This window comes from Chelmon rostratus, chromosome 21 (assembly GCF_017976325.1).
Source record: "Chelmon rostratus isolate fCheRos1 chromosome 21, fCheRos1.pri, whole genome shotgun sequence".
Taxonomy (NCBI): Eukaryota; Metazoa; Chordata; class Actinopteri; order Chaetodontiformes; family Chaetodontidae; genus Chelmon; species Chelmon rostratus.
In genome coordinates, this window is record NC_055678.1 from 21,553,965 (window position 1) to 21,568,290 (window position 14,326).

At 42.2% G+C, this 14,326-nt stretch overlaps 1 protein-coding gene across 2 annotated transcripts in view; it reads right to left on the reverse strand.

Moving 5' to 3' along the window:
• Positions 1-7,168: 7,168 nt before the first annotated feature.
• exoc6 (exocyst complex component 6) overlaps positions 7,169-14,326 on the reverse strand; it is a 56,456-nt gene continuing 49,298 nt past the window's right edge. For both annotated transcript variants that reach the window (XM_041962238.1, XM_041962239.1), the window contains exon 23: positions 7,169-12,797. In XM_041962238.1, coding sequence (XP_041818172.1) covers positions 12,671-12,797 — 127 coding nt within the window. In that variant the 3' untranslated portion in view covers positions 7,169-12,670. The remainder of the gene's footprint in view (positions 12,798-14,326) is intronic.

Sequence of the window (14,326 nt, forward strand, 5' to 3'; positions counted from 1 at the left end):
AATATTAATGCTGCGCACACAATATACTCATATAGTTTGGAATTGATTAAGTGATCCTGTTCACACTCTCCTGAGAATGAACCCCTTTGATTTAAATGACGCCGTGACCTGAAGCACCACCGTCAGGACAAGCTTCCATGACAGGTGGAGCAGGCGTGGCATCTTTTGTTTGGGTTCATTTGCAGCATGCAGGCTACGTTACCAAAAAAACAATGTATATGTGCCACTCTGAAAACACAAGGTGAACCATGGGATAGAAAAAATGAGGAAAAAACTGACACAAACCTAAACTGAAACAGTGGGCTTGTAGTAGAAACATAACCCTAAACCCCCAGAGGACAATAAGAAGTTATCAGACTAGTATACTGACACACATAGAATCAGGTGATTTTAAAAGATGTCTTAGTTCCTACTGGTTCTTAATTGTAGGTACGGTGGATGAAAACTAATGTGACAGTAACAGTGGGAATGTTAGAGGAAAGGAGAAATAGATTACACTGCTAGTATTTTGTAAATACTGAGGGCCAACACTGTTGATGTTTGGCTCTCTTTTGTTAACTACTCATTGGGGGTTAATGAAAAGTTTTAATTATTTAACTATATTATGCACATGAGGTTAAGATGAAGTCAACCAGTGGTTGAAAAAGTATTAATCCTTTACTAGAAGTAGAAATAACAGAATAGAAAAACTTCTTTACCAGTTAAAGTGTTTATTTACAGATTCGCTTATGTGAGAACTATGACTGCTCCCTCAACCGGTCAGTTAGTGTGTGCTATTGTGTCACTTCACTTCTCTTTAGCTCAGGTTCACCACAGTCCTGCAATAACACAAACTAGCTGATGGAGGCAGCAGTGGACCAGCAACTCCCGTCTTCTGCGAGGTAAAATTACTGTTTTTTGTCAAAGGTGGCTTTAGAGAGAGTGATATAACAGCTTCAGCCTGTCTGATGGCAAGGTGAGCATATTCTAAATATAGAATATGCTCACCCTTTTTTAGGTGGCTAAATTGCATGTGCCGCTGCCCCCATCCACAGAACTACATCACTTCTCCTGTTGCTTCTCCAAACTGGGGGTGTGCAGACCACTGCAGGTGCTACTGTAGGTCATACACTGACTATGGATAAGTGCCTCATACAACCCCACTTCGATAAACCTGAACTATCCCTTTAATGGTGTCAAATAGCTTGGTGTTGGCCCTGGTGGCCAATGAATAATTCAAATACTGCTGCATAGGCCTGTAGGTTACAGCCATCATCACCACATTTATGAGCTTATGTGTTTTGCAGTTTAAACGTTGGTCTCCATACAATGCAGTACAGTCATGAGTCAGTTAAACTGTGAAAGAGCACAGTACCTCTGAAGTGTAGCGGACTAACAGCATAGATAGAAACTGTAGAAATAAAAACGGACCTGTCAGTAACAAAAAAGTGTACTTAAATATAAAACCTGAGTAAATGTGTGCAGTTACTTTCTCTGTCGGGATGATGAAAGCTCAGACAACTTGTCTCTGCTCCAGAACCGCTCCAGCTGATAGGCTGATGATCAGTTCACTCAGACATCTGTTAATGCGTTTACTGTTACCACTACTTGTACTTAGCTGCTAAACAAGCAGCTCAATAAAACACACACACACACGTGCGCGCACACACACACACATATACACACGTGCACACACACACACACACCGCAGAGAGTGCACAGTCAGCACAAGCGCCAGCGCGTGTTTGAGTCTCTCCTCCCTCAGCTCGCGCTGGCTGACCTGCTCGTGACCCTGACATCTCAGTGAACTCTCTCTCTCGCAACCAAGTTCACCAGCCGTCAAACAGAGACAGAGAGAGATGAAGAGAGAGGCCGAAAAGAGAGGGAGGCTAGAGAGAGAGAGAGAGAGAGAGAGAGAGAGAGAGAAAAGAGCAGCACTGAAAAGGGCTGAAGACAGTTGATCTGTCTGTTCAAACATCAATATCAAATAATTGTTGAAGAATTTTCTAATAATCACGCACTGACTCTGCTGTTCCCCTCAGCTCTGCGTTTTAGCAGCTATTAGCTTGTTGTTTTGGCTTTTTTCTGATCTGCAACCTTACTGTTTCAGCTCACTCTCATCACTGTTGTAGTGTTGTTTTGGGCCACAGCAGGCAGCTATTGCCAGTGAAAAAGCCCTAAAACCCCGCCGTACGCGACCTGGCCAGCAGCAAACAGCAGACAGACGCTGTGCTGGCCTGGCTGCACTGTTAAACTCAGCCCAGCCTGGACGTATTTTCATCTCCAGTACAGCAGGGCTATCCACTTAACTGATGATGAATCAATGAAAAAAACAAGCAGTGTCCTATTCAGCACTGTTTAACTATTGCGCCGTGGAACGGTTGTTGGTAGCCAGCGAAACATCATAGATTTTCAGTTATGATGCTGCATATACCACTTATGTCTGGTAAAATGAATGCGGAATGATTGAAACTGATGAAGTATCTGTATTGTCTGGCGAGAGCAGCAGAGGCTGAGTTGTTCCTGAATGAGGACGTAGCCTGTCTGACGTCACTGCAATGCGCTGCCGGGCGGGCGGCTGTGCTTTGACCCTACTCTGGAGATGATTCATCCTGGGCACAACTTGGCACAACTTGGCGAGTTTAAAGTGGTAGACCTTATGGACAGGCAAATCAACGTAGACTGGTTTCCTAGTGGAAAATCCCTTTAGCTGTTGAACATAATGGTGTATTTAGCAGCTAAAGAGCTAACAATATTTCCCTCAGGCGTTGGTGGAGCCCAAACCAGAGCAAAAAAAAAAGGAGCATCAGGTGGACACAAAAACATGACTCCAAATGAATGATAGTATTCCTCTGTTTCTGCGGTATATAAAAATAGGAATCAGTGTGCTAACACAGCAGCCACATCAATTATATAGGGAGAAAATATGCCAGTGTTGCGCTAACAATGCAGCCTTAATGACAACAAACACGCCTCTTTGTGTGGAAGAAAAGTGTTTATCTACTGACGTCACTGCCTCTCTGTGTCTCTGCCCCTCACTGTAGACACTCTGTAGGTTTCAGCAGACAGTGAAAAAGGAATTCAAATAACTTGCAACATAATAGTGCCAAGCAATAACGGTTAGATCATCCCTCTATCAGTTGCTGACATACGGGTGTAATGTTCCTCTTGAGGCCTCACTGCATTATCGTCACATATTGTAATTCAGTAATTTCAAATTTAAAAACAGTTTAGCAATTGCTGCAGTATGATTGGACAGAAGCAGCCAACAGGGTCTTTCCACCCATAACTACATCAGGGTATAGCTGAGCGAGAAACACCTACAAAGATGCAGCACAGTGCGCAAATTTACAACATTTGGAAACATGGTGTGGGAAGTGGTAACAGACTGATTAAGCATGCTGCATCAAAAGAACATCAGATGTGTGAAGCTATGTGGTGGGATGGAGACAGACACACAGATGGGGCAAATGATCTCCACTCGCATCAAAGCAGATCAGCTGATGGACAGTCAGCACCACCTATCATCAGTTACTGATGCTGTGGAATTTGAATCTGAGCCAGGTGTAGATACCACTCATCCATTGCTTCAACCATCAGCTACATTTGTTTGTTGTGCATGCTCTGCCAGCCGAGCACACCGTGTCTGACTTCTCTGTGTGTAACTTGCTTTACAAAATGAGCAGGAAGCCCACAGTCGCATGTCATTATAAGGGAGAAAGTGCAAAATGCCTACTGAGCGGTAGACATGGCGAGTCATTTGAGATTCTGTCACTCCTCAGTCCAGTGAACGGTCTGCTCCAGTCAGAAGATATGGGTCTGCTCACTGCTGTACACCATGTGAACACAGCGTCTGATGTTGGGATGTTGCAGTAAGTTGACAGAGAGCGGCAGGCCCAGCAAGAGAGCACAGTTTCAACAGTGTCATTAGAACATCACCTCCCACTATATTAAAGAGCTTGATGGTGAGTTGAAGGAAGTCTTATCTGCCAAATCGTAACTATGAATTTATTTGTGTCATATTGGCTCCACAGCAGACTGCATGTCGGCTCTTCTGCACTCAAGGTAGCCCATACAGTTTGAGATGACAGAAATGTTACTTGGGAAGGCCTTTTTTTCTTTCTTTCTTTTTTTTTTACATCTAACAGTTGTGTATCTGTAAGGCTGTAGGCTGCAGGCAAGTGTGCTGTAGAGTACTGACTTATTGTGCCTGCCCCCCAAAATAAAATGCCACATCATCAGGGTTATTATTTGACACTGTGGAAAGCTCCTTCAGAAGATATTCTACAGGCTGAGTGCTACTCCGCGTGACGACTGAACTGAACGGTATATGTAAAATCGATGCACCTTTAGTTGTGGAGAACCCAGAACTGAGGCAAGTCAAGAAGCTAATGTATCTTACAACATGTGGAAGGAAGAAGCTTGTTCAGATTCAGATTCAGAAAAGCTTTATTGATTAGCTGTAAGAAGATAAAACGACTGACATACTGGTGAAGTCTGTGTGGGGGTCAGACCACGTGAATGTGTTCTTGGGGTCGTTGGAGGCATGTGTCTCCTCTTCCTCCTCCTCTGCCTGCTGCATTGTTGCAGCAATGTAAAAGCTGTTTACTGCCCTGTTTAAAGTGTTTGATCCCTGCTCTAAAGTACTTGTCACTCCTGTTGACATGCAGGAAGGAAGCACTGGCCCACCTCCTCTCACAGGAATGCAATATCCGCCGGTTTCACCCAGACATAATTAGTCCAAATGTGCTGTGACTTAATGGTGATGTTGGCTTATAAATAGAGAAGGGGAGAGAGACAGAAAGAAAATCAATTAATGAATGCAACAAAACCAAAGCAAACTCACATGCTAAAATAAAATAACAAAATAAAATAAAGATTTGTGGTATGGCCACCAGCTACAGGCATTATATTTCTTGTAATGTAGACATTATGATAGTAGTCTAGAAATGGTTTCCATATTTATTGGAATGAATTAACTGAGCCCTGAGTGGTGAATCTGAGCTTTTCCATCTTCAAACAACCCTCACCTCCTCAAGCCAGCAGCCGTGCATAGAGGGGGGGCTGGATTTCTAATTATTTAGACTGAAACGTCTTGCTAAAGTGAAGAGAGAGCACCTGGGTTTGGGGGAGATTCAGATCTCCATGAGCAACGTCAAAACCTGCCAGACATGGCTCTGGGTCAATGCTGGGCCTCGCTCCACATGTGTGGGACTGATTCAGAGGCCTTAGCCCAAAGTTGTCTCATTCTTTGGCAAGACCTAAAACAATGAGGTTGCTAGGTCTTGGTTGCCGAGTTGACGGGTTGAATTCTGAGTAGAGTTGGACAAGGTCTGAAAACACAAGTTCAACTCTCTGAGCAGAATTTTTTTCTTTCCCCTGTAAGTATCTCATGGTCCCTCAAATGTATCTATAATCTCAAATCTTATACCTACACCATCTGCAATTTCAAACAAATAAACCCAGAATTTGCATGAATGCAACCTTAATTTCCAGAGCTTCAGGCTAAGTGGTGGGAAAATGAATGATTATCTTTAAGCTTGAAAACAGTTGGTTATGACGGACCCAAATCATTACTGCTGCAAAGCTGCATCTTCCTTGTTGCTCTGTGGAGAGAGCATGTGCTCCCTTTTGCTCTTGCTGTTAATTTTCAGTATGGTTACTGTCACAACTGAACGTCTCCCCTGCCACAGAATGTCTCTTAGTGACCTCTGTCACTCAGGTTGGACTAAATGCATCACTCTGAGAACATTTGGTCAGTCTGAGACTCTTGATAAATACTGGCCTTCATGTACTTGCGTGTCCAAGCAAATAAGTGTGCTGAGAGCTAAATCCATCTTCCCTTTGTAGATGCAGCGAGATGGTAGATGTAGAGAGATGGAGGACATGAATGAAGAAGAAATTTCAGTGTTACACAAGCATAGTGGCGGAATATTACAAGACAGTAGAGCTGAGGAAAACAAACACATTTCTGTGTGTGTGTGTGTGTGTGTTGGCAGGGTGGCTGCTGTCCAGTGATAATAGAGCTCTCCAAATGTCTCTCGCCTCATTACATCTGTGGCGACAGGGATCCTCGCATTCAAATGGTGACCCAGGCCAAAGTTCACTTGCTGTTTCCCAGTTAGCGTGTGGTGGGATGCAGCACGGCTCTCAGGGCAAGACACACGATGGCGGAAAACCTTCACAGAACAAGCGACGGTTCCGTCTTTGTGTGAGAGACACACAGAGGAGAAAGGTGGTGGTGGGCACCCATATCTAGATTAAAGGTAGGGCACCATCTCTCTGCACCTTTGTTTCACTTGATAGCTTTAACGGATCAGTTCAGCCACGTATATACAAAGAAAACAAAACAATAGATTTTCTCAGCTACTCCGGCCTATGCAACAGGAAGCCGCTCATTCGCAGTAAGTTAAAGCGACGCTGGATAAAGAGTGGATTGCATGAAAAGCGTGTGCCAGCATTGCCCAACATAAATTTGGTTTGTCTCTAGAAACAAAACAAATGCGCTAAACCATTTGTATCAGTGTTGCTGAAGTCTGTTACAGGGCTCGAGTGCCGCTGTAACATTCCTTCACATGTACATTGTTGAGTTCATTTGCCCCTTCTTTATAAACCAGCAGCAGTCAGGTCCAGGAATTATCCAGCGCCTTAGCTGTTGCTCTCAACACAGATGGATGGCCCTCCAGGGACACAGAGAGCTACTGAACTGTGTAAAACTTGAATATTGAGTCCCGACTGTGCAAAGAATGAAGAAAACGTGATGAATTTCAAATATCTCTAGTTAATTATAAATATGCAACACTTCTCTTCATTGACATTTTTCAAACTGACTTATGCAGGTTGGAGACCTTTGTCGTAACCATAGAACATTTCACACATATTAACTTTTATTTCCACTTTTATGACTGAGCATAAGGCAAAATTTTAGTAGCTTTCAGCAGAATTATGGCCAATGAGTCACTTCATGTTTACATTTTTCAAAACTGATGACAAAAATGGACCATGTGTTCTTCTATTTTCCCATATTATTATGTCCAAAACTATAAAAATGAGACATTATAAAAAACTGGAATTATCCTCTAATTTCCACGGCATACTGCAGTCTTGAGTTTAGTTTTTGAGGGCAGTGTTCACCACATGCTGTCTACTCAGCTGTACTGGACCAAACAATAACAAGCAGACGTTATTGTTGAATAAACCTTTATTACAGCACACAAAATTAAAAACAACAAATTTAGGAAAACAACATCTCAGTCAGGGTGTCTTACTGAGAACAACGACAAAGGTAAAGCAAGGATTCCTTTGGATATCAAAACGTACCCTCTCTCCACTTCTGTGGAAGGCAAGAAAAACAAGCTCGTTTTATTCCCAGTGGAAATGATCATTGGCATACAAGCAGTTTCATGTAAAACCTTCATTTTTAATCTTGACCCGTGGTCTTTTTATTTGGCAGCACTGATGAATTTCGTACTTGAATTTTGGATTAGGTGTGTATCTGAATCTACTACATTATGAGATTATGTGACACATCATATATTAATGAACATACATTGTCAGCTGTTTACCAACTGCAAAGATTCCCTTGTTTTCTAAGTATGTTTGATCATCTTTTATAATCCTGTCTCCTGGAAATTACATTCAAATTCAACTAATCTGCAACACACATACATATTGAAGGTCATCTTCATTTCTAGGAGACAGAAATTGTTTTCTGATCTGTCCCTGTTTTAATTTGCTGTTGATGTTGATGTCCATGACGACCCGGTCACTTGATGAGTTCAGTATAATGTATGTTTCAGAGTCATGCCATACTCACCACTGTGCTGCTACGACTTTCTCTTTTTTCACACATGCTGCTTTCATACACTGACTTTTTTTTTCTACTTTTCACGTCCCATTTTTTCGATCAGTGTTAAGTCACTGTTGATGAAGACTTCCAGCGAAGACGTTTCACATAGTAAGTCGTCCAGCTTAAAGGAAACACTTCCTCCCGTTTTTCTGGTACAGGCTTTAAATGTGAAACCTCTGCAGGACAGCCTGAGCTGCACTGACTGTAGCAATGGAAGCCATCAATAAACCAAGCAGAAAGAACTGTAAATAACAGATAAAAGCAGTATTCATGGTAAAATGAGAAAGTGAGAGCAGTGGAGAGCACGACGTGCCTCTGTGGCTGTACTGATGAAATTAGTGATGTGGACATGCACATTGTGCCATGTGAGGCATTTCACCAATCCATACTGTTTGCTGACATTTATCTAAGGATTTAATGGTAAAATGGATCATAAATTAATGGCAGGAGGAAGAACTGAATGACATGGGAGGCCCTGTACACACCTCGAAACTAGGAGAACCAGTTCACACACACGAAACCCCCAGACAGTGAGGTGTGTGCACAGAATCCCTTCGACTGAAACTTCATTTGGAACTGTCCTTTATTTTGGATAGTTTGTATGTAGTTGGAATCTTTAGGACCGGTATTTACAAACTTCATATTGGAATGTTATACAGGACCTTTGATTGAACATAATATATCATTTATATTCCTTAACCATGCAAATGAGTGGAGAGAAGGTACCAATGTAAATCACTGAGCTCCTCACACTGTACTGAACTGTGTCCACCAAGTAAGCAACAAATGCAAATTCAAACTCTCATTAATTACATATTTACTTTAGGTGTTGACGGAGGTGCTTATCTTACTGACAACCTCCAATTCTGTTTGTAGCAGACAAACTGCTGGAATATTTTCTTTACAAAATATGCAGTATATACAGTGTCATTTACAAGCAAATTTTAAAAAAGGCAAAAAAATTAATCTAAAAGGAAAAACCTCAGTTTCAGAGCAAAAATGCCTGCTGAAAGTGGAGCACAGACCCAAAACATGAACAGAATAGAAACAGTCTCAATATAAAATGTTCGTCACCAGGAGTCGTGTGCAGGTTTTTAGTAAGCATCAACTTGCTGCGAGGCTGTAAAGGAACCAATTCATTATTGCTGTGCTTTGTGGATATATGTGGGTTATGAGATTCTAAAGCTTCATTTCACCCTGAGGAACAAAAAGAAAGTATGCTGAATGCAAGTTATTGAACTGTTAAATATATATATGTATATATAATCACTAATAACACACAATCCCCCAAGGGGGACTTGTTTTCTTGCAAGCATGAATCAAGTAGTTTGAGTGGGTTGTAAGACAAAACTGTAGTTAACATCACATAAATAATGTCCTTTACCCTACAACTGACAGGATTTACAGAGGGAGGAAGAGGGCATGCACTGATGTCACATTCACATGAGACCTCCTGACCACCCTCAAGACCACTGAGTGGCCACAGACTGCTGTGGCTGCTATGAACGAGTGCAGCTGTGACACCTCGGGAGGAAAACAACCTTGTCTGTTAAAGCCTCGTTCAGGTAAAGCTCAACAGATTGAATGATGTGTAAATGTCTGTTGGCCTGTGGGTGCTGAAATGTGCTGGGAAAATTTAAACCCCGTCACCGGGTATTAACATGTGATCTGTATCCAAATAATGACATCCGCTCACAGGCCTGTGCATTTCCACCTGGTGTTACGAGGTGCTCTCATATAGATTGTGTGATCACGTCTCAATATGCAGATATAGGCAGGTGGAACAGGCAGACATGTCGACAAACATGGCGCGCCCCATATCAACTCAAAACAATACTGGAGACTCTTGATGAACGTGTCACATGACAGATGGTGATAGCCAAAAGTATCCACAGAATGCGGGCTGACTGCTAATTATACTTTTAGAGTCTGGACGGTGTAGATTTCATCATCGACCCATGTCTGTGAGCAGCCCAATATGTATGCATGTGTAGAATGCATGTGCGGGTCACATGATCTCAACTGCACGTGTGAAAATGTCTGCAGACATTGAATGTAGTATAAGGGGATCCGTGTGATGCAGCTCTGGAGTACACCTGGCTGTCAATCATTCACTCGTGACAGGCACTGACAGCTGACGTACTTCTGTTTATGCTACATTGGATGTAGACATAAGAAGGTTCAGCCACACATTTTGAGCTGGGCCCTGGTGGACATGGCTAAATGATAAAATTGAAGTCACAAGGACAAAAAAGTGTAGATTATAGGATAATCAGAGCCAACAGAGAAGCTTCCTGCACTAGTGGTACTAGTTTATCCCATCAGTCCTGCAACTCTAATCTTGCACGTATCAGCAGTCCCTCCAGTCTCCTGAAGTGATGCTGTTGCATGTGCTCTACTTATTCTTCCTTTGCAGAGGAAAGATCCCTCTGTAGCTTTGTGACCTTCAAACTTGATGGGTAGATTTTATTTCTTAAAATTGTTTCCACACTGCATATTTACACCAGGCTGAGATCTGACCACGGTACACCTCCAGAGGTGGTCTGACTGGTATGCTATGTGCTCTGCTAGCATTTGCACTAAACATGTCCAGATACAGACTGCGTGTCAACACCAGGTGTAAGTGTCCTGCAACATGGTGAATTTCTCATATGGTGACATCACATGCAAACCCTCCATTAGGATTGTTTCATGCAGTGGTCACTGACACTCAAACCCAAAATCCTCATCAGTTCCTCGGAGCCTTTGCTGAGCAAATCCAGATGTGTCCACCTGTACAATCTAATACAATTCAGTACAACAACCTGCACTGAGTTTGTGTGTTGTTGTAACAGACTGCATTATTTGATTTGTTGTGTTACGTTGTCCAAACTGTGTATAAACACAAGGTGGACCAAATCATTTAAAAAGCCACTTTTTGGATGCAGAGAACATGTGAAGATTTTAACCACCGTGAAAGCGTGAACGACTCGGCCCACTACCACTCTCTGCAAACAGGTTTCATCATGCTTGCTGCCTGCACGTGTCATGTTCAAGCAGACGCTGAACTCCTCCATGTTCAGTCACTGTGAGGCTCTGTCTCAGGGGCTCGGCTTCAGTGTACGATGTGAGGCAGAAAAGAAGACAAACAGCAAGCAAAGCCACCAAGTTCAACAAAACGTCACTTTTTCATGAACATCAGTCTTTCGAGACGTCATCATCCATTCATCTGTTCTTCCATCCATCCATGACCTCAGCGGTACTTTGTTTCTGCACACACGCATACACAGAAAAAGTTGAAGTACTGGGACAATGAGTTTAACTTGGTCAGAACCATCGATGGCAACATTTCAATACCCAGAATTCTGTGGGAAACTGACAGATAGCAAAAACTAAACTGAAAGAGTTTCATGTTCTGAATAAGGTTTAGTGTCTTATGAGATCAGAGCTTTTGTTCAGAAATGTGAATGCTGTCCAGACAGTAAGTTCAATGAGCTAATATAAGGGAATGTGTTAATGGCCTCTGTGACTGAGACACAAGTGGTCGCACTGCTGCACCATCCAATCTGAACCATACTGGACTCTACAGCTGTATCCGTTTAATTACAGGTCAGCTCAGCTCAGATCGTTTGCAGTCGATCAATGGTGCAAATTTATGAACCTGGCTTGAAGTCTTATTTGTACATATTGACTTTGCCTCCATGACTGAATTCTTTGAGGGCATCGATTCCACTGATATGCACTGATTACAGTGTAAAATTACAGTATTTTATTGTGACTCAACCTGGAGCTTCACTGGGACCCAGACTCAAATCCAACATGCTCTAAAGAAAATTTGTTACTGTAATCTTAGTCGTAGTCTTCTTCAGTGTCATTTCAATGAGAGACCTGGTTTGTTTGTATATGTTGAGTATATGTCTAGTTTTGAAATGTTTTTTTCAAATTCAGACACATCTTAATTATTTTTGCACAGTGGGAAAAACTGAGCTGTCATTACAGAGCTCACACTCACATTATCATGGCTTGTGTTGTTTGTAAATGTACCATCTATGTTTTTTCTAGCCTTTAACATGAGACCCATGTTAAAAACGGAGTCACAGCTGGTTAAAGTGGAGACATTGGTTTGAATGGTCACTACTGAGCTATGGCTTCCTGTTCTGCCTGTAACGGTGCAGTGTGTAAGATATGGCCAGATCTGTATTTGAAAATGTTCAAAAAATGATTAGCAAATCAATGTAAAGAAAATATATCCCACCTTCATTCATTTACCTCTAATCTAATTTTCAGTCGAGGTGTGTCATGCACCTGTGGCACTGACCTTTGACCTCGCTGTCCCAGTACTTGTGAGTGCCGTTTCCTCTGCTGCACCAGCCTCCCTCTGCAGCTACAATCATGACACTCTCACAAATGTACAAAACATAGTTTATCTTATCATAGCCATTAAAAATACTTTACATTTTACTGTTAACTCCTATGAAGAGTCCAGTAAACTGTTTAGTATGTTTTTGTATGTGTGTGTGTTACTTACATTGATTATTCAGTCAGGTATAACAGTAAGAGGAGGATATGACTCTGTGTGTGTGTGTGTGTGTCATATTTACTAGTCCCCTGCATGCCTTGTACAGTATGTGTATTGCTGTCCCTTTTGTGTGTCTATGTGTGTGTGTGTGTGTGTGTGTAAATTCCCTGTGTGTCACTGTCATGTTGTGTGTTTTCACTTCATTCCATGTGTGAAAATGTCCGTCCTCTGGGAGTGTCCTGGCAGTTCAGTGTGTGCATGTGACTGCATGCATGTCTCATTCTTTATATCTCTTTGTGACACACATGTCACTTCTCTGTGTGTGTGTGTGTGTGTGTGTGTGTTCAGGAGGACATGCCGTTGACCAGGCTCCTCAGCTGTTTGACCACAGTCTCTATCAGCTTCTGTTTGTCTCTGTCATTCTTCCTGAACTGAGAGAAGATGTTGTTCTTCTTACTGGTGTCCTTCATCCTTGACACAGAGAGAGACAGAGAGCGTTGTGAAATGTGATGTCATTTAAATATGGGGATAACACTTCACATTTTCAGATTCTCACACAGAATAAATTCTTAGTGTTGCACTCGGTTGTACACATGAAAACTGAGTTCTAACCCTGCCAACTTTCACCTCTGCACAGCTGGGTGTAAATACTCAAATGTTGTTTCCAGAAAGTTACAGAAATGGTCAGACACAGCGTCCCCCAAACAATCCGACGTCAGAAAGCTGTGGGAGCTGCACTTTCTTCTTTTTTCAAGTTATTCAACTGCCTGACAAGCACTCCTGACAGAGTATACTGGTGCCTTAAGCCGCCTGATTTGCTGTCAGTCTCCAGAATTCCCCTCGAGGGCCCATATACTGATGATGCTGCAGAATAATGTTGCCAAAAGTGTCCAATCAATGAGTAACCTGTCATTCAATATAAGCTCATAGCTTACAGTGTTTGTTTAAATTGTTTTACCTAACTAGCTGACAATGATATGAGTATGATGCAACCAGATGCACTAAAGATAACAGTTTTCTTATCAGACTGGGCTTAAAATGCTGGACTAAGCTTTAAAATGGACCTCATGCAGCATCAAACCATGAGCTACTAGACAAATTTTCCCCAGGATTTCCAGTTTAACTCATTTATGTGCACATAACTATGGTTAAGTAAAGTGGCACAAGGTTCAAGCAAGAGGTCACTAAAAGTAAAATGGATGTTTACTGTGTGTAGAAATTTAACCTTCATGTATTCCATCATGGAAATTATTAGGAAACGCCTTGAGTTACTCTTCACAGATAAAGATGAGACAAACTCAATGCTGTAAGGGAGGCAGAACCATGTTCTGGTTTACACTGTATTACTGGTTCAGCACATATCAGAGCATGCAAGGAGAGGACCAGAGAGAAGGAGGGAGGAAGCTGCACCTACCCCCTGTAGACTCTGAGCAGCAGCAGGAAAACAGCAGAGAGAAGAAGATTTAGAGGAACAGCAGAGCAAAAAATCCAAACACAAGGAGAGGACGGAAACAGACGAAGAAGCCACATTTACGCTAACTGGCCTCTTTATTAGTTACACCTTGTTAGTACCCTTTTGCCTACAGAGCCGCCTTAATTCTTCACGGCATAGCCTCAACAATGTACTGCAAACATTCCTGAGTGAGTTTGGTCCATATTGACATGATCGCATCGAGCAGCTGCTGCAGATTTGTTGGCTGCACATCCGTGATGCGGTTTTCACGGTTTATCATGGTGCTGTGTGTATACCTTTTTCTATTGTTCTACCTGTTTTTCGACTGGATTCTCTTTTTTGGACCATTCTATGTAAAATCCTACAGATGGTTGTGCGGGAAAATCCCAGTACATCAGCAGTTTCTGAAATACTCACACCAACGACCACGCCATATTCAAAGTCACTTTAATCACCTTTCTTCCCCATTCTGATGCTTGGTTTGAACCAACCATGTCTACAGGCCTAAAAGCATTGAGTTGGTGCGAAATGATTGGCTGATTAGATA